Genomic DNA, 18,615 nt, shown 5'->3' on the forward strand with positions numbered 1-18,615 from the left:
TATCTGACTTTCTTCCAACCTTCTTCTTCGACTCCCAACATCTGTAAGATGTCTTTTATCCTGTCTCACCCATCTCCCCCCCTGTCACTCAGTAACAATAGTCTTCTATTGATCTAAATACAATTTTGTTAATATAGTTACAATTTAATTAGCACGAATCACATTTATCACAATTCCCCCATTTCTTTTTTTTTAAAATAATTTTGATTCGTGCTTTAGAAGGTTGTTACTTGGTATTGTCTATGTTCCTTCATACTAGCCTCCATTTTTTCTAACATTTTTCGTGCGGTCTCCAGCTTTTCACACTCCTTCTCAAATTTGATTAACATTTCTCGTGCCAGGGTATTCTCTTTGCATTTAGTCACCACTTTTTCGACCTCTTTCCCTTGAGTGGGATTAGATTGCGCTTTCAGTACCATTAAGGGGTTTATTTTTCCTTTTGCTGTTAATTCTGGATCTATGGGCATGGCTGTAAGTTGCATTCCTTGAATTACTGAGTGTATTAGTCTGATTAGACATGGTATCATGCAAGGCAGAAACAATAGACCTAAAACAGAACACAATAGCATGAATCCTATTTTTTTCCACCACACACCCCCAAAAAGATTATCCCCCCAGTCAGCTTTCAGGATAGAATTCCATTTTTGAACTGGTACATGTGCCACTCTTTTAATTTTGTCAGCAAGTTTGGTGATGGCTTCCCCGTGGTCATCTATTTCCACACAACACTCAGATTCATTAAACCTCCCACAAACTCCTCCTTCTTCTGCCAACAGATAGTCTAGGGCAATTCTGTTTTGATATACAAATGCTCGCATTTGTGAATGCTGTTTGGCCAACAACTTTAAAGCGTCTGCTGTGTGGTTTGAGACGACTTCCACTAGGGCCTGGAGCCTTATCAACCGGTTTAATAGGTAAATTGGAGTTCTGTATCCCCAAGACCCATCCTGAGCCCAAGTAGCAGGTTCATAGTATGCTATAATTCTTTCTGCAGGCCATTCTTCATCTTTCCATTTTTGGTTTCCTCCCGCCATCGTAAAGTCGAGATTTAATTTTCTTTTTTTTTCTTCCTAAGGTTTCATAAAGTGGTGTTCCTAGTATCTTGCCTTTAGACCTTGGTATGACAAAGAAGGAGGGTCGTATAATTCCTAAGGTACAAGTTCCCTCCCATTTTCGGGGTAGTTCACTGTATGCTTGTTGCCCACAAATCCAATATATTCCATCAGGGGCTTTCCATCTTTCTTTTGTATTTTCTGGTTGTTCCCAATAAGATTTCAAGTCTTTTATGGATTGGTAGGGCTTAGCTCCAGAACTGTTATGCCAGCACAAATTAGTTTTATTATTCCACTTGCAATTCATTTCTTTTGCTATTCCCCAATATCCAGTAGGACTCTTGGGTCGCCAGGTCTTTGTGTTATTGTTTGAATTTACTACTAAAGTAGATAGGCAAGGAGTATATCCTACCACTTCAGTGTATTTTCTCCCTTCCCCAGTTATACAAATTGTTCCAATGACTTGATGACTCAGGACCCAGCCTTCAGGCCGTTTTTCGGGTCTTAGAAATCATCCAGTTCTTCTAATTCTTTCCTTCTGATTATTTCCCTATCCTTCATTGTTTCTTTTTGTTTTCCAATTAGTTTTTTCTTTGGCCCTTTTCCTTTTTCATCCTTTTCAAAACACAAAAAATGTTCGTATCTAGGACAGAGTTGATTATCATTAGGGTAAGGAGCTCACCCCCTGAATCCCAAATTCTTTCTTACCCAATACAATTTTGAACTTTTCACACAAATTTCTAAGAAGCTGTTATGATCATAACAAGCTGCACTAATATATGGGTGTGCCACAAATACTGATTCCATCTTATTCTTGACCCACATGGATTGATTGCATTTGTCACAGGGATCAGGAAGGATTCGTGTCTTTATTTCTGCTTCTTGAGTGGTTTGTTGTCTTGTAATTTGTTCCTGCATGGCCTGTTCTTTTCCATTCCATGCAGTCTTACGGTTCTGGCCAGCTGCTAGGGGTATTATTGTAAGCACCATGAAAAGAATCCTCAGGAATTTTAACTTTCTACCTGTCTCAAGGCCCCTTGGGTTGCAGCCAAGGGCTGAGATGTCCATCTTCTCGGTAGCAAAGTTTTTATCCTGGGATTTGTTTTTCTTTGGTACCCTTGGCCTCATAAGGTTCGCACGATCTATTTTAACTTTTTCTGTTCCAAAGATGGCACAAAATATTTATAGTTCTGCAGCACTGCCTTATCTCTTTCCCTAGATTGATTAGCTAATAATTTTTTTTTTTTTTCCCCAATTTAGTAAAGCTCCGGAGATATGCCAACCACAACAAAATTACACTATTTCAATTAAATAGTTCCTCTTTTTGGTTTTCTAAACCTTCTTTTCCACCAATAGATATACTCGCCATGCCAATTTGCTGGTGAGACGTATTTACTACGTGGCACATAGACTTCTTCTCCACAGCAACTGTCAGTTATGATACTCTGGTTTATAATATTTTGGATTGCTTGTTCTTTAGCCTGCACAAAAGTTAATATGGCAAGGAGTAGTTGGTCCTGATTCTCTATTAGTTGAATTGCGGCATAAAAGGTCCCGTTTTCATGTCTTAATGGTTTCCCATAGAAGTCACTAAAAAATCCTTCTGTTGTTAGCTGATCATGCATACGCTCCGAACAACTGAAACAAAGCAATTGTCTCTCTTTTTCTTTTGCCCTAGTTACTCTCCACCATGAATTAAAACAGCAAGTGCAAAGAATACAAATCCATGGGCGGCATTCTAAGCCATGAGTACAACATTGCCAATATTCTAATTGTTTTTGGGCCTCCTCAATAATAGGTGTTACCAGTCTCTTTCTCTTGAGTTGCAGTTCTTAAAATAAATCGGTTAACATTGGTGGGCGGAAAGTCCGGAGAAACTTTTCAATTTGTCTGGGATTTTCCCACTGATCAAGGAGGCGTCTGATTCTTTTCCATCGGCGCTGTTCAGCTTCTGAACTTAATGGGGTTGCAGTTGGCAGCCAATCCAGGATGTCTAGACTTTAACAATATACTGTCTCAAAGCAATTTTAATTGATATTCTAAGCAATAACAACATACAATAATATCTTTCTCTTATATATATATATATATCTCTATCACACCTCCCTTTTGGTCCCCAAATACAATGACTTTATGCCAGTTTCTTATTAATACTGCTTTGTGGTGTCAAGTTTTCCTTTCCGCCTAATCATGAAGTTATTACAATTAATCAGTTTTCAAATTCCCTTTTTAATTTGATTTTTAGGTCTCCTGGTGCTGAAATAATTTTCCATCCTTTGTTTTGTATTGGTCCTTTTACTCTTGAAGCATGAGTCCAGCCTTTTTCTGCTGTTCGGACTGCTGCTTCTGTGGTTAAAAGAACCAGAAATGGTCCCTCCCACCGAGGTTCTAAACTTTCTCCTTTCCAGCATTTTATCAATACATATTGTCCTGGTCTGATGGAATGTATTGGAAAATCGAGAGGAGTGGTTTGTGCTAAAATGCCTTTCTCTCTTAATTCCCTTAAATTGTTTGCGATGGTTGTAAGATACCCTTGAATGGTTTTGTCCCCGACCAGGGAGGGATCCATTGTCATGCCTTGGGGGTAAGGCAATCCATATAACATCTCATATGGTGAGATCCCAGTTTCAGAGTGGGGCTTGGTTCTTATATTTAACAGAGCTAAAGGAAGGCATCTGGTCCATGGTAATTTAGTTTCTATCACTAATTTAGTTAGTTGTTGTTTAATAGTTTGATTCATCCTTTCAACACGTCCAGAACTTTCAGGATGCCATGGGGTATGGTATTCCCAGGTAATTCCTAGTGATTGGCTTAAATTGTTAATTATTCTCGAGGTAAAATGAGTGCCCAGATCTGAATCAATAACTTGTACTAATCCAAATCATGGAATAATGTGCTCCATCAGAATTTTGGCTACTGTTTGAGCTGTGGCTTGCGCTGCAGGAAATGCTTCTACCCACTGAGTCAACTGATCTACTATAACCAGCAGATATTTCCACCTGCCTACTTTAGGTAATTCAGTAAAGTCAACTTGGATCTTTTCGAATGGCCGATAGGCTGTCCGACGACCTCCAGAGGGAGGACTCCTCAACACTTTTTTGTTCACTTTCTGACATGTGAGACATCCTTGAGTGATTTGTTTCCCAATTTCAAATATTCCTATATACCCATAAAATTTTAAAAAGTAGTCATAAAGTGCCCCTGTGCCCCAGTGAGTTCTTCGATGTAAGTTGTCCAGGATCTCTTGGGCTATGGGTTTTGGGACTACTTTTCCACCATCAGGTAGAATCCATTCTCCTGCCTTCAGGGATGGCCCTAGCTTCTTTATAGCTTCTACCTCTGTTAAAGAAAAGTATGGTGTTTCAGTTTGTGTTTCTATCTCTTTAAAAGTCATAATTACACTGTTGTTTTCCCTTAGGGCAGCCCTTTTTGCTGCATCATCAGCCAAATTATTTCCTCTTGTTTTAATGTCTCTCCCCCTCTGGTGTCTTTTTACATGTATAACTGCTATCTTTTTTGGACCTTTTAAAGCTTCAAGTGTTTTACTTACTAAACCTTAGTGTATTAATACTTTTCCTTGGGTGTTTCTTTCCAGATCTGTCCAAAGGTATGCACAATCCCAAAAGCATACTTCGAATCCGTGTATATGGTTGCCTCTTGATCATTTAATAACAACAATGCACGGAGTAATGCATAAAGTCCACAGGCTTGTGCTGACCAGGATGCGCTAAGGGGACCAGATTTTTTTACTTCTAATTATTTTCACTAATTATAGCATACCCAGATTTTCTTTTCCCATTTACCACACGAGATGATCCATCAATAAATAATTTTTGCCCTGTCCAGAGTTCCTGTTCCCTTAAATCTGGACGTATTTTTGTTTGTAATTCTATGACCTCTATGCAATCAGGTATTAATTTTTCCCCTGGGTCCCCATACAGAAACTGCGCTGGGCTTTGTATGTTTGCCACTCTCAACTCTAATTCTGGAGAGGTTATCAAGATACCCCCATATTTTAATATTAGACTATCTGTTAACCATTTTTCAGCCTTTTGAGCAAGAATTCCTCTCATGTTATGGGGAGTGTATACTTCCAGTGGTGCCCCAAAAGTTATTTTTCGAGCCTCTTCTACTAACAATGCTGTTGCTACCAGAGCTTGTAAACATGTTGGCCAGCCCTTGGAACGGATTGAGCAACTTAGAATAATATCACACTGGCTTTCTGCTTCCTGCCCAATCCTGAGTCACTACTCCGTAAGCTCTTTGATAGGTTGTATTAATAAATAATTGAAATGGCCTGTCTAAATCAGGAAGTCTTAAGACAGGAGCTTGCAGCAGGACCTCTTTAACTTGCTCAAAATTTTCCTGATCCTTTTCAGTCCATTTTAAGTGATTTGTAGTCAATTTTTCATATAGGAATTTTACTTTTCCACTAAATCCCTCTATTCACTGCCTACAATAACCCAGAAGAGCCAAGAACTGTCTAATTTCTCTTTTAGACTTCGGGGGTCCCATATTCAATATTCCTGAAACCCTTTCAGGGTCTAATTTTTTTCTTCCTCTGCGGATCCAATGACCTAAATAACGTACTTCTGACTCCACAAATTGTAACTTTGACCTGGATATTTTTAGCCCATTTCTCCTTAAAAATTTAAAAGCTGTACAGTCCCTTTCCTAGTGTCTTCTTCAGTTTCTCCAGCTAATAACAAATCATCTACATACTGTAACAACTTAATCCCTTTTGGTAACTCAAAAGACTTCAAGAGATCTTCTAATGCTCCCCAAAAAGGTTTGGTGACTCAGTGAAACCTTGGGGCATTACCATCCACCTAAGCTGTTCTCTTCTGCCTGTGTCTGGGTCCTTCCACTCAAAGGCAAAATAGTCCTGGCTACTCTCATCCAGAGGACAAGTCCAAAAAGCATCTGTTAAATCCACTACATTATACCAAGTATAATGAGGGGCCAATTGGCTTAGTAAAGTATATGGATTGGCCACCACTGGAAAACGAGTAATGGTGCTTTGACTGACTGCCCTGAGATCCTGAACTGGTCGGTAACTGCCATCAGGCTTCTTTACAGGCACAATGGGGCTGTTATGTGCTGACATGCAAGGTTCTGATATCCCCTGGTGTCTCTAATTCTCAATTATTGCTTTCAATCCCCTCCGACTCTCTAGTGATATTGGATATTGTCTTACTCGAATGGGGATTTCTGGATTCTGTATTTCAATGCTTAGGGGCTGAATGTTTAATTTTCCCACTTCTCTGGAATACCACACTGTGTCACTAATTTCCTGATTATCTTTTTCAGTTAAAGAATAAATTTTAAGTTGTCCTTCACAGGGCTTTATTTGAATTCCCAGGGCTATGATTAAATCCCTTCCTAATAAGTTGTTATCTGCCTCTGGTATTAGTAATAAATCATTCAACCCGAATCTCATATCAGATTCTATTTGTACATCTTTAATTACGGGAACCTGAAAAACTTCCCCTTTAACCCCTACTACTGGGACATGCTCGGAGCTAACACTACAATCTTGAGGCAGTTTTCTTACTGTGGACCTAGAAGCCCCTGTATCTACTAAAAATGTGATTTCTTCACCTTGAGGACCTACTTTTAATTTTATCAAGGGCTCTTTTGATGTTTTGGTCCCATTAAATAAATGAACCCCTGACCCCTCTAATCCTCTCTAAACATCTTTTCATCCTTCTGCCTGTTTTTGCAGACTTTCAGCACATGTCCTTTTTGGTGACAATAGAAACAGATAGGACCTGTACTCCTGGAAACAGGACAAGAATTCTGTAAATGTCCTCTTTTGTGACAAGAAAAGCACATAGGTCTAGTGTCCTCTGAAGGAGGTCCTGATCTTTTTATCCTCTCCTACTAGGTTCTTTGTGTTTGTGGTTGCTTGTGTTTCTTTAACTACTGCCACTAGGATCCTGGCTTTTGTTTTCTGTTTTTCTTCATCTCGTCCAACATACACTTTTTGTGCTTCCCTTAACAACTCCTGAAGCCCCCTATCCTGCCAATCTTCCAATTTCTCCAGCTTCTTCCTGATGTCCCCCCAGGACTTGGCTACAAATTGTGTTTTTAACAGAACCTGCCCTGCTGGTGTATCAGGGTCTATGCCTGAGTACAATTGCAAATCCTTTCTTAGTCTCTCCAGCCATTCTGCTGGGCACTCATCTTTCCCTTGGTGCTCACTCAGAGATTTCCCTATGTTTTGTCCCCTGGGCACTGCTCCCTGAATTCCTTGGATAATCATCCACCTGAAATCCCTCATATTTTGCCTGTGTTCTGTCTCCTGATTATTCCAGTTTGGATCTGCCATAGGCCATTTCTGATCTCCCTGGTCTGGCCCCTGATGATCTCTATTCCAAGCCCGTATTCCTGACTGTCTAATCATTTCTCTCTCTTCCACTGTAAACAAGATTCCTAAAATCACTCAGATGTAAATATTCAGCCCGAAAAACTGATCTAGTCTCTCTGCTACTCCAATAGGATTTTTTAGAATCCTGCCCATTTCTTTCTTAAATTCCCTAAAGTCCCTAGTATTCTGGGGAACACTCACGTAACCAATAGGTCCCTGTCCTGGGACCAGATTTGCCATTGGAACCTCTCTAAGAGGGTATAATCTATCCTCCCTTCCTGCTCCCTCGTCCTCTTTGTCACTTTCTTCCTCCTGTCCCCTTCTGCCTCTAGTTCTGTGTGCTACTGGCTCGTCCTGAATAGGGGGTGCATCAGGGATCAGGGGCTGGACAGGCTGGCCAGGCTGTCTGTATGGGGGTGGGAGGTGATCTAACGGGTCCCATGGCTTTAGCCAGTCCCTTCTTGCTGCCTGTCCTTTAGTTTGCAAAGGGTATAACGAATAACCTTCTTTTTCCTGCCTTTGAACTCTAATTTACCCCCCACACACACTTTTTGGAAGCCACAAAGCAGCATATTCACTTTCCTCCTGATTAAAACGTTGTTTTGAACTCATATATAGATTTAAAACCTGACAAATCCAATTCTCAAATGATCCAAACTCTGGCCAGTACAAATTATTTGCGCAAATCTTTTCTTTAGTCCACTCAAACATACAGTACTGTATAATTTTCTGCTTACTTTTTTTTTTTTTTTTTTTTTTTTTTTTTTTTTTTTTTTTTTTGGGATTCCCTTGTACCTTAGAATTGTAACACTATCCCCAGGGGGCTGTCCTAAGGAATCTCACTCCCTCACTCCCCTTTCTTGGAAACCTCCTCTCGGTTCCCAGGCACACTGGGTTCTTGTGAATTTTTCTCACACTTCACAACCCCTGGGTCAGAGATTTTACTTTTCCTCTGACCCATCTCTGGCAGCAACATCTCCCTTGCTCTCTCTCACTCGTTCTGCGGTTCAACTCCTTCGCTTAATATACCAATCTCACTTCTTTTGCCAACCACTTGTTTCCCACCTAATTCCTTCTTTTCCTTTTATTCTCTCCCCAAATTCTCTTTCTGGCCACTCTCCACAATCCTTCTTAATCACGTAGTGAAACTTTCATCTATTATCCTCCCAACAGATAGTTGAACCTGACTCGTTCACTCCCTTCTTAAATCACTTCTCCGAGCATCAGCTCCCTTCGCACAGACTTTTCCTGTGAGTTCTCAGGCTGGGACTTTCCCTCATGGTCCCTCCGGGGGTATTCACTTGCTTTCCCCATTCAGACCTTCCTCACACACAAGCACACAGCCGCCCTCTTTACCCAACCCCGTGGTGCTCACACAGCCCCGTTTTCACACAGGGCTCTTGTGCACAAGACGTTTTACGGGCACCTTTCCCTTTCTGCCGACGTTCCCACAGGAGCCTTCTTCTGGCACACCTCCTTGTAGCGAGCTTCTTTGGCTTATGCTTTATTTTAATTTGGAACTCCTTCTCCAAGAGAGCCTGATCTAGCCTCAGGACCACCTTAACAACTGGTGGGGAGCTCCTTCCCAAAAGTAGCCACTCTTCACTTGGACTGGAGTTCCCGGGTTTCGGCACCAAGTTGTTATGAATGATGTTCTATTTTTCCAATTTATCAAGCGACAAGATCAAATTTAATAGTAACAAAATGAATACAATCAAAGTATTGGAGATGACAATTAAAGTATTGGAGATGAAACAATCAAAGTGCATATATTTAAGAATATACAAAATTTGGCAGTAAGTAATTCAGTATAATTGAGGTTCATATAAAGCACAAGCAAAACTGACCGGGGGTACGGGGAGTGGCTCCCATTCCTCTCGTACCAAAGCATCCAGGCTAACAATCCCACTTATTGACTGTAGGCTACAGAAGTTTCCAGAAAACTCCTCCTAGTTTCTATTCCTAAAATCTCCATCACTGTGTGTACGGTGCATGCTCTACTAATGGGTTAGGGGGTCTCTCATACTTTTGAGGGTCTTATTTCCGATGAAGGCTCATCGTCTTCATCAGTGACCGAGGTGTGACCTGCAGGTAGCGCAGGCGCCCTGTGTGACTGAGCAGATGTTTTCCATAACAAGACTTTAATTGAGTCCCATGCTTGGAATCATTCCATTTTTGCCCATTTCAAGGTCAAAACTTTCTATTCCTAGATGCTGCTTATCAGACCTACGTCCTTCTACTATTCTTGTTTGACTTACTTCCAACCTCCTTCTTCGACTCCCAACATCTGGGAGATGTCCTTTGCCCTGTCTCACCCATCTCCCCCCTCACTCTGTAACAATTGTCTTCCATTGATCTAAATACAATTTTGTTAATATAGTTACAACTTAATTAGCACGAATCACATTTATCACAGTGATAAAGAAATTCCTCCACAATCATTTAATCTCTCTTTGGGCTGACACCACCATCTTTGCTCAGCCCAGCTCCAGAGCAGCAACACATGCAAACACGACACAATTATTTGTGGGCTAGGGAAGGACAGCCACGTGCAAACAATCTCTGTACCAAAGTACCCCTCAAGTCTTGTGCTCAGTTTTGAACCTCTTGCTGCAAGAAAGGCATCAAGGGGCTGGAGTGTGTCCAGGGAAGGACAATGGAGCTGGGGAAGGGTCTGGAGAACAAGTCTGATGAGGAGCAGCTGAGGGAGCTGGGGAGATTCAGCCTGAAGAAAAGGAGCTCAAGGGGGACCTTCTCACTCTCCACAACTCCCTGACAGGAGGGTGGAGCCAGGTGGGGTGAGTGTCTTTCCCAGGTAACAAGTAACAGAGGAAATGGCCTCAAGCTGTATAACAGGTTTAGATTGGGCATTAGGTGAAATTTCTTTACTGAAAGGATAGTCAGGCATTGAAACACGCTGTCTAGGGCAGTGATCGAGTCACTACCCCTGGAGGTGTTCAAAAGGTGTGTGGGTGTGGCATTTTGAAACATGGTTTAGTGGTGGGCTTAATAGTGCTGGGGTAACAGTTGGACTCAATGATCTCAGACATATTTTCCAACCTGAACAATAATGTGATTCTAAGTTTTTGCTGAGCACGATGAGTGAGAAGGAGTGAGATGAGTATTCCACCAGGCAGGACGATACTGAGAGGAAGGACAGCCCCATCTTCTGGAAGCTGAGGTGATTGAAGCTCCTGCCCGATTTTGGCAAGAGATTCAAAGCAAGAAGCCTGCTTTGGGGTGGGTTTCTGCTGTAAACTCAGCAGCAAGGTGCCACTGGCATATGTGCTGTCCTCACCACGAGCTGGCCTGCTCGTGTCAGTAAGCTCTGAGCAAGCTCTGTATGAACTCACCGCCTGGCCCTAAAGGATTGGCAGAACAGGAAACTCTTTCAAAGGTGTCTAAGGACTTGATGTTGATGTTTGAATTTCCCTTTCATATTGCTGCAGCGTTTTTGTCCAGGCGCTTTATCCCTGCAGCACAAAGCTGTCATTTATTTGTAGTCAGAGATTTTGTGCTTTTGAAATTAAAGCCAAGGCGGACAGAAAATAAAAGTATTCCAAGACACTTTAATGCATTAGGCAAGTGTTAATTAGGGGAAGCTGAGTCTTTCCAGCCCTTGGGGGGAAGCATATCTTGTGTAAAAATAATTCAGAAAAGGGCAAAGCTGTTCTGCCTAGTGAGATTTTTGGTTCTCCACAGTTTGAGGAAAACACAAAATGTACTCATCAGTGGAAAAAGTTATAACACAGTGAGAATAACTTAGAAGGAGCTGATGGGGTCCAAGGCCAATGCAGAATGCGTGGCCACAGCTGGGAAAGCAGCATCCTTGCTCAGGCAGGCACACAAGCAAGAAAATGGGCTGAGAAAACATGGCAGGGTTATTGAGGGAGCTCCTGTGGTCACAGTCCTACCTGTGAAATGGCTTCTGCCTGCTCACGGCCTGTGATCACAGGAGCAAGCAGAGTGTTATCTCACCCTCTTCCCAGGAGCTTCTGGGAACCAGCTCCTGGAGCAGCAACTGGCAGTGATGGTTATTGAAAAATACACTCATGAAGCTGCATCTGGAGCTGGCCACATTTTCCTGCCAGTTTTCAGCAAATTGTGTACTTGGAAGAACTATGGAAAAAAATCTACCAAGAATCAGTGAATATGACTCCTTAGGTGAAACTGTCTCCCACTTATTATCCAGCTCAGCAAATGTTAATGCCCTATCCCTGAATTCAAATTCCCATCAGAGCCATTGTCTGTCCCCAGACAATGGCCTTCTTTGCCCTGGTAAACACAGAAAATGGGCATTTTCTCAGAGGATGTAAATTTGGCTTTTTAGACAACCTCTCCACACACACACACACACACACACACACACACACACTGACAAATCTTTCCAATAATCTGGGAAAGTATTATCAAACAAAACCTTTTCTGCTAAAGGGGAAACACTTTGCCCAAACCACTGAAATGCTAAGGGACAACACATTACTTTAATATTATCTTAAATGAAGAAAATTAGATGTCCTTGGATTTAATTTTACCAGTATACATACCTTCCACTGATTTTCTGACTTTATTTTAAAAGAGTGATTCATGCATTTAGCTTTTGGTTAATTTTAAACTTATTTTAGGAGTCATAATAAATCTCACTTTGGAAGAGCAGAATGATTAATTTCTCAACTACATTTTTGCTTTGAAGTGTCTGTTGGCAGTTAATAAAATAAGTCCTTTTACGTTTTCTTCAAAGTGACAAAACACAAATACACGTGGATGCTTTGGGCCAAAGGAGGGGGCTGAAAACCTGTCTGGCAGTGGGAATTTAGCTGAAAGGAGGAGGGGAGCTGCTGCCTCACCACTCTGAGGAAAAGTGCTGCATTTGTGCAGCCAAAACCGCTGCGTGTGGAGGCAATGGGAAATTTGGGACTGGATCTGCAGAGATCCTGATTTAGAGGGTGGAGTCTTGGGCAATGAACATTACATTTTGTTAGAAAACCACTCGTGTTTTCACAGCGCAGATTTCATAAACCTGATGTCTGTCTGACTGAAAGTTAAGTGCCTTACAGCCCTTCCCTCAGTGTTTGCTCAGTGGTGAATACTGCACTAGGCTCTGTGTCCAGCTCACAGCTGCTTTTGGAGTCTGTCTAGAAACACTCATGCCTCTGAGACATGGAGAAACGTGCAGGCTCAGAGGAGCAAACTGCCAGCTGGCAGAGCTGGGCAGCCACCCTTGGAAGCCATTGGTTCAGGCTGGCTGAGGATGAGCCTCAGGTGCTCAGCACTGAGGTTTTTTACAAAGACCGCAGTCAGAGCAGAATGCCGAACTCAGGTGCTGGTGCTCTGGACCACTGCAGTAGTGCAAAGGTCCTCCCACCCTTGGGGAAGCATTTCACCAGGAACATTGATGCTACCAAGCAATTTCCATGCTAAGTCAGCATCTGTGTTGCCATCATGGCACAGAAGAGGGGAGAAGGGAGAAAAAAATCAAAGCAGATTGGAATTGAGCAAGGGATACGCCATGGAAGGAGTTCTCTCTGGAAGATAAAATTCTCAAAACCAAAAATCTTTATTTTGCTAAAATATTTCACATTTCTTTCAGGGAGAGTCCTATTTTGCTGTTACACTTCAGTCACCCCTTTTCTTTGCAGTGTCCTAACTTGCAGTCTGATTGCTGGCTCTGCTTGTTTTCTTCCATTTTGCATCACCCCCACAAAAGAAAGGATCACCACACAAAAGAAACAGCTGAAGAGGGGAGTAGATAAAGTCAGCAAGTACTTTGTGAGCAATTCCCACCCTTTATTCATCGGTAGATGTGATTTGGGCTAGGCAAATGATTGGAAATATTTGTTTCCCTCTCCCCTGCTCAGGGTGCTTTAACAAGACGAGGAAACAACTAGAGACGGGGAAGATTGATGTTCTGGAGGGGGCAAGCACGTCTACAGCCATTCACTTGTTATGCTTCTCCAGGACCAGAGTGGAATACATAAACCTCTGGCTCCAGCTAGAGGCCACTCACGGCTGGGTTTCTAAGCTGAACAGAGCTCTCCTTAGGAAGTATCACTCTGCTCTGTTAAGGTGTGTGATACAATAGGCCCAATATCTCAAGAAGACCAGAGAATAGAGAAATTGCTTGCTTCCCAGAAAGTGGCTCAATATCTCTCGTCTGTGAGAAGCAGAGACTAAGTGTTTTTTCTCCTTTACTTCTGTGTGCACAAACTCTCAGCTTTTTCACGTTAGTCAACAGCTTTATCTCAGATTACTACTTGTTTTCCGTTGTATTTTCTCTCCACTGTCTCACTAGGAAGGGGAGTAATAGATGGCTTACTGAGCACCTGGCATTCAGACAAGGGGAACCCACTACACTCATCTTAAAAAAGGGTAGAAAAGAGCACTCTGGAAATGATCAACATGTCAGCCTCACTTCTGTGCCTGGGAAGACCACGGGACACATCCTCCTTGAAGCTGTGCTAAGGCACATGGAGAACAGGGAGGTGATTCTGGGCAGCCAAGGCTGAGTCCTGCCTGACCCGTCCAGTGGCCTGCTATGACAGAGCAAGTACATGAAGAGACAAGGCAAGGACTCCAGGTGTCATTTATCTGGACATCTGGATAGACTTTGGCATGATCCCCACAACATCCTCTCTAAATTGGAGAGAGATGGATTTGATGCCTGGACTGTTGGACGGATAAGAAATTGCATGCATGGTCACTTCAGAGGCCAACACATCAGAGTCAGGATGGACATGAGTGACCACTGGTGTCTCTAGAGGGTGTGTTCTGGGAGCAGTGTTTCTTAAAATCTTCATTAATGTCATAGACAAAGGGATCAAGGGCATCCTCAGCAGATTTCCTGACGTCAATGAGCAGAGAGGGGCAGTTGCACACCTGAAGGATAGAATGCCAACCAGAGAGATGTGGATGTACTTGAGGAGTAGAACCAAGGCGATCTTACTTGATTTAAAAAAATAAGTAGGGGTTGCTGCACCTGGGTAAGGGTAGGCCCCAGGATACACGCAGGTGCAGGGTGGTGCATGGGTAAAAAGAGGATGGGAGCTCCTGCCTGTCCGTGTCCTGTCTGCCTGTTGGGTCTGCCCCAGGGCAGTCAGGCTGTGACTGCAGCCATGTGTCCCCCTGTGGCTGTGGCCGGCACTGCTGTCCCTGCTGCCCTGCTGCCAGAGCCCTGTCCCTGGGCAGAGCCGTTCCCTCCCCAGCACAGCCCCGTGGGTGCTCCCTGCTGCGGCCTGGCCTGGCCCCAGAGCAGGGTCCCCCTGCGGGTGGCCCCGGGGTGGCCGCGTGTCCCCAGCCGGCCGTGCCTGGGCAGCTGCCTCAGCCGTGAGGGACGCAGAGCTGCGGGAGCCCAGGGCTCTGTGCCGCCCGCACTGCAGAGCTGCCTGCTCCAGCTGCCAGGGCCTCGGCGCCCGCCCTGTGCCCTCCCGCCCCGACGGCCGTGCCGGGCCCCGCTTGCTGCCCTCATGGTGCCACTGCTGGCCCCAGGGCTCTGCCAGGCCTTCTCCAGGGACACCTTCCCGCAGCCTTTCAGTCCCTGCACGGGCCCGGCACACACCTGCAGAGGGGCTCTTTGCAAGGGCCTGCAGGGACAGCGCCAGCGCCAGTGGCTTCCCAGTGCCACAGGGAGGGCTTAGGCTGGAGACGTGCAGGACATTCTGCCCTCTGAGGCTGCTGAGGCCCTGGCCCACGCTGCCCACAGAAGCTGTGGCTGCCCCAGCCCTGGCAGTGCTCCAGGCCAGGCTGGGTGGGGCTCGGAGCATCCTGGCCTAGTGGAAGGTGTCCCTGTCCTTGGCAGCAGGGCTGCAACAAGGCAATTTCTAAGGACCCTTCCAAGCCAAGCCAGTCTGTGATTCTGTGATCAGGGGGGCCGGGGGCAGCTGGGCTTCATTTCTGATTAGAACCAGTTCAGCACTGTCAGCCTGGTTGAGTTCTAGGAGTCTATCCATGAGCCCATATCCACAGCTTGTGAGAATTACCAACACTATAGGTCTGGCTGAGATCAATAAAGTCTTGCACAATCCAGATTCTGCAATATTGTATTTTATTGAAACAAGATCAAAGCAGTCTCCAAGTTGGCACTATCTATAGACCATTAATATGGGTTGCAACAGATAGCGACACAAGATATGGCTTTACTTGTATATAAAAATAACATCATACAGGTACTATACAATATACATATTATATACAATATAAATTTTATCCCTATAATTATATATAATGTCTATAGTATCTATATTTTATATGTATGTTCCATATGTATAAATACATTTACTTTATGAAAAACTTCCCAGCCAAAAATGCACTGGCAGTATTAATGTGTCTCAACAGATAGTGACACTAAATATGTGCTCTACTGTTATTATTTAAACATAATTACATATTCAACTCTCCAGAATTATTTCTTGTCAGGATAGAATAATTACATTTTTCTTGTGTTTGATATTATTTATATAAATGCATTCTTTGTTTCATTGTATTTTACTATTCTATATGATAATTAATAAACGTATTTTTATATAATTTGTATACATGATGTAAATATCTATTAAAAAAAAATCTAGATTCTTATATATACAAAATTTCAGGTCAGCTCCAAGACAGTTTGTCCAATGTTGACCTAAAGGTGTCCCTTTTGGGGACAAGGAGAGACACTGTCCATTGACTGATGCTGGCCAAGCAGCGCTGTTTTTTCCTCTTGGTCTTTTCTGCCCTGTTTCTTTTATCTTTTTCTGTCCCACATTCCCACTTCTTTCATACTTTAAATTTTGGCCCTTCTCAAAGGCCTGGAACAACCCCATGTTATGGGTGGGGTTTGGTGACTTTGGCCCTGCATGTACAGCATGTTCTCTCTTCACGCACATTCTCAGGAGTGGGGAAATTCCAGCAGGGCTTTATGCAGATCTGGGTGCCTTTTTTGGAAAATGTAATGATAGAAGGAGGTAGAATAAACCCTCCCGTGTTCCTCCACCTGCTGAGGCGGCAGGAGAGGCTGTGGGACCTTTGCCAGAGCCTTAGCACACATCCTCTTCTCCTTAAAGCACCAAATTTGTACTCTGAGGTGGCTCTCTGCTGCCAGCTGCGAGCAGCACACGCACAGCGCTATGCAGGAGAATCTCTTTCAATTGTCAGGTTTGAGGACAGCTAGGAGTCGACGTTGCAGATCCAGGTACTCGCCTATGCCCTGGGAGTAGGCTACCGGATCCATGGCCAGGTGGTGGAAGAGGTTGGGTGGCTCAGCCATTTGAACATCCTGGGGCACACTGAGCTCCTCAGGAAGCCTCCAGTTGCCCACAATAAAGTGGTTGAGGCGTTTCACTTGCAGGGATAAGCGCAGGCTCTCACTGATATCAAACATTCGCCTCAGGAAATGCCTCCTGCACCACTGTGACACAGGAATGGTGTTCAGGAGGTGCATGACAATGGTTTTCATGGTGTAGGTGGAAAAGCCTATGCCCAGCTGAAGAGACGTGAATAGCTTCAGGCATTTGAGGTGCAAGCTGTCACGGGGAGCCTGCATGGCAATGTGCTGGAAGAATTTCATCTCTGCCACAGCATAAGTCTCAGGCCACAGAGTGCTTGGGGTTCTGGCATACCCAGGCTGGCTGCTCACAAAGATGTCTGAGTCACCTCTCTGCACCCCAAGCTTCATCTCAATCCGGAAGCTTTCTCTGCCATTGGTCACCTTGAATTGGCAGGAGTGTCTGGAGGGCAGCAGCATTAAATGCCAATTTTGTGACTGAGGCAAAGCTGGCCAGATTGCTCTCACCAGCTGGCAGAACCAGCGGGCAGTTTTGTGCACATCCAGGTAGGAGTCGGTGCACAGGGTGTCTAGGAGGCTGGGATCCTGATTCCTCCTCAGCTCCTCCTCGGGGTGGTGCAGGAAGCACAGCATGTTCTCACCCTGCTGCTCCTTGGTGCAGGTGCACTCCAGCTGCACATGGACACGGAAGTTCCTCACGTGCCTCTGCTCTGCAGAGTCCAGCTCCAGGTGGAAGCTGTGGCCTCGGGGAGGAGTCATGGGGATGAGCACCTGGTACACAACATCCTGCTCACGTGGACTCCAGCCTTCAAAGGCGCTGCCCACCCCGATGGCTCCTTGCAGGACTGGGTAGAAGCTGTTTGATAAGACATGTCCAAAGTAAATTGCATAATTATCCATGAGGTTCCTTGTCCACTCGCAGCCTTTCTGCAGGTCCTGTACAGGCCACTGTATGCGTTCCATTAGAGTTCTTCCAACGTTATCGTCAAAATCATTGTCTTCTTCATGGACTGCAATTGCAAGATCACTGTTTTCTGCATTTGCAGCCTCATTGACAACTTCATTTTCAATATTATCTTCTTCATTTGCAGCAACATTAGTAACTTCCCGTACATTGCCATCATCATTGCTATCTTCCTTCCGATTCTCATCATCTTCTTCTCCTGCATTTCCAACCTCTACTTCTTCATTTGCATCCCCATTTCTGACTTCCTCTTCATTTGCACCATTGTTTTCTTCTTCAGGCTCCTCTCTTCGCAGGCTCCTTTTGCACCCCATCCACCATAGGACCAAGACAAGGACCAGGAGCACAGCAACAGCTAAGAGCTGCAAGAGCTGCACCTGCTTCAGGGTGAGCTGCTCCACCTCCTGCTCCAGCCTAATCCTCTGCCATTCCAGGTATTTTGCACGCCTTTCCATGCGCAGACGGGTTTCCTCATCCTGATCATCACCCACGAGCTTCGGGTACTGGATGAGGCTTTTCAAGAGCACGAAAAGCAACACTATGGAATTCATGGTCTGCAGGAGGATGGAGAGAAGGCCTTGAGTGGGGCTGTGAGGGAGGCAAGTGGCAGTGGGGGCAGCAGGGACTGGGATCCTCAGGGGTCTGAGGGCAGGAAGGACAGGGCCCCAGACAGCTGGCAGGCAGCAATGCCTACCCACACCAGCGTGGCCTGCCCAAAGCTCTCCCATCAGGGGCTGTCCCTGCATGCAGGGGGAGAACCCAGCCCCGGGTGCAGCTTTTATGCCCCGGCCCTTGTCCCCAGCCCAGCCTCCCCTCCACGTGTGCACTCACTGCTTGCCCAAGCAATGCAGGGCCAGCGTTACCTGCTGGGCCCTTTTATACCTGCCCCCATTGTGACACGTCCCCCCGATGTCACAGGTGTCACAGCGCATCACAACGCAGCCAACCCCACCCTTTGTCCCCACCC

The 18,615-nt window shown here is 44.6% G+C and overlaps 1 protein-coding gene across 2 annotated transcripts; it reads right to left on the reverse strand.

The window, feature by feature from the left end:
• Positions 1–16,471: 16,471 nt before the first annotated feature.
• LOC148220908 (inositol 1,4,5-trisphosphate receptor-interacting protein-like 1) lies at positions 16,472–18,199 on the reverse strand. 2 transcript variants are annotated; one of them, XM_088180879.1, is made up of 2 exons: positions 17,979–18,199; positions 16,472–17,750 (listed from the first exon to the last, which is right to left on the reverse strand). In XM_088180879.1, the coding sequence occupies exons 1-2, from the start codon at positions 18,197–18,199 to the stop codon at positions 16,544–16,546; spliced, it is 1,428 nt and encodes a 475-aa protein (XP_088037005.1). In that variant the 3' UTR covers positions 16,472–16,543. The 2 variants fall into 2 exon arrangements, with proteins under 2 accessions (XP_088037005.1, XP_088037004.1); XM_088180878.1 differs by having other exon boundaries at positions 16,472–17,783; positions 17,889–18,199.
• Between the last annotated feature and the right edge of the window lie 416 nt (positions 18,200–18,615).

Source organism: Sturnus vulgaris, chromosome 30 (assembly GCF_052056855.1).
Source record: "Sturnus vulgaris isolate bStuVul1 chromosome 30, bStuVul1.hap1, whole genome shotgun sequence".
NCBI classification, from domain to species: domain Eukaryota; kingdom Metazoa; phylum Chordata; class Aves; order Passeriformes; family Sturnidae; genus Sturnus; species Sturnus vulgaris.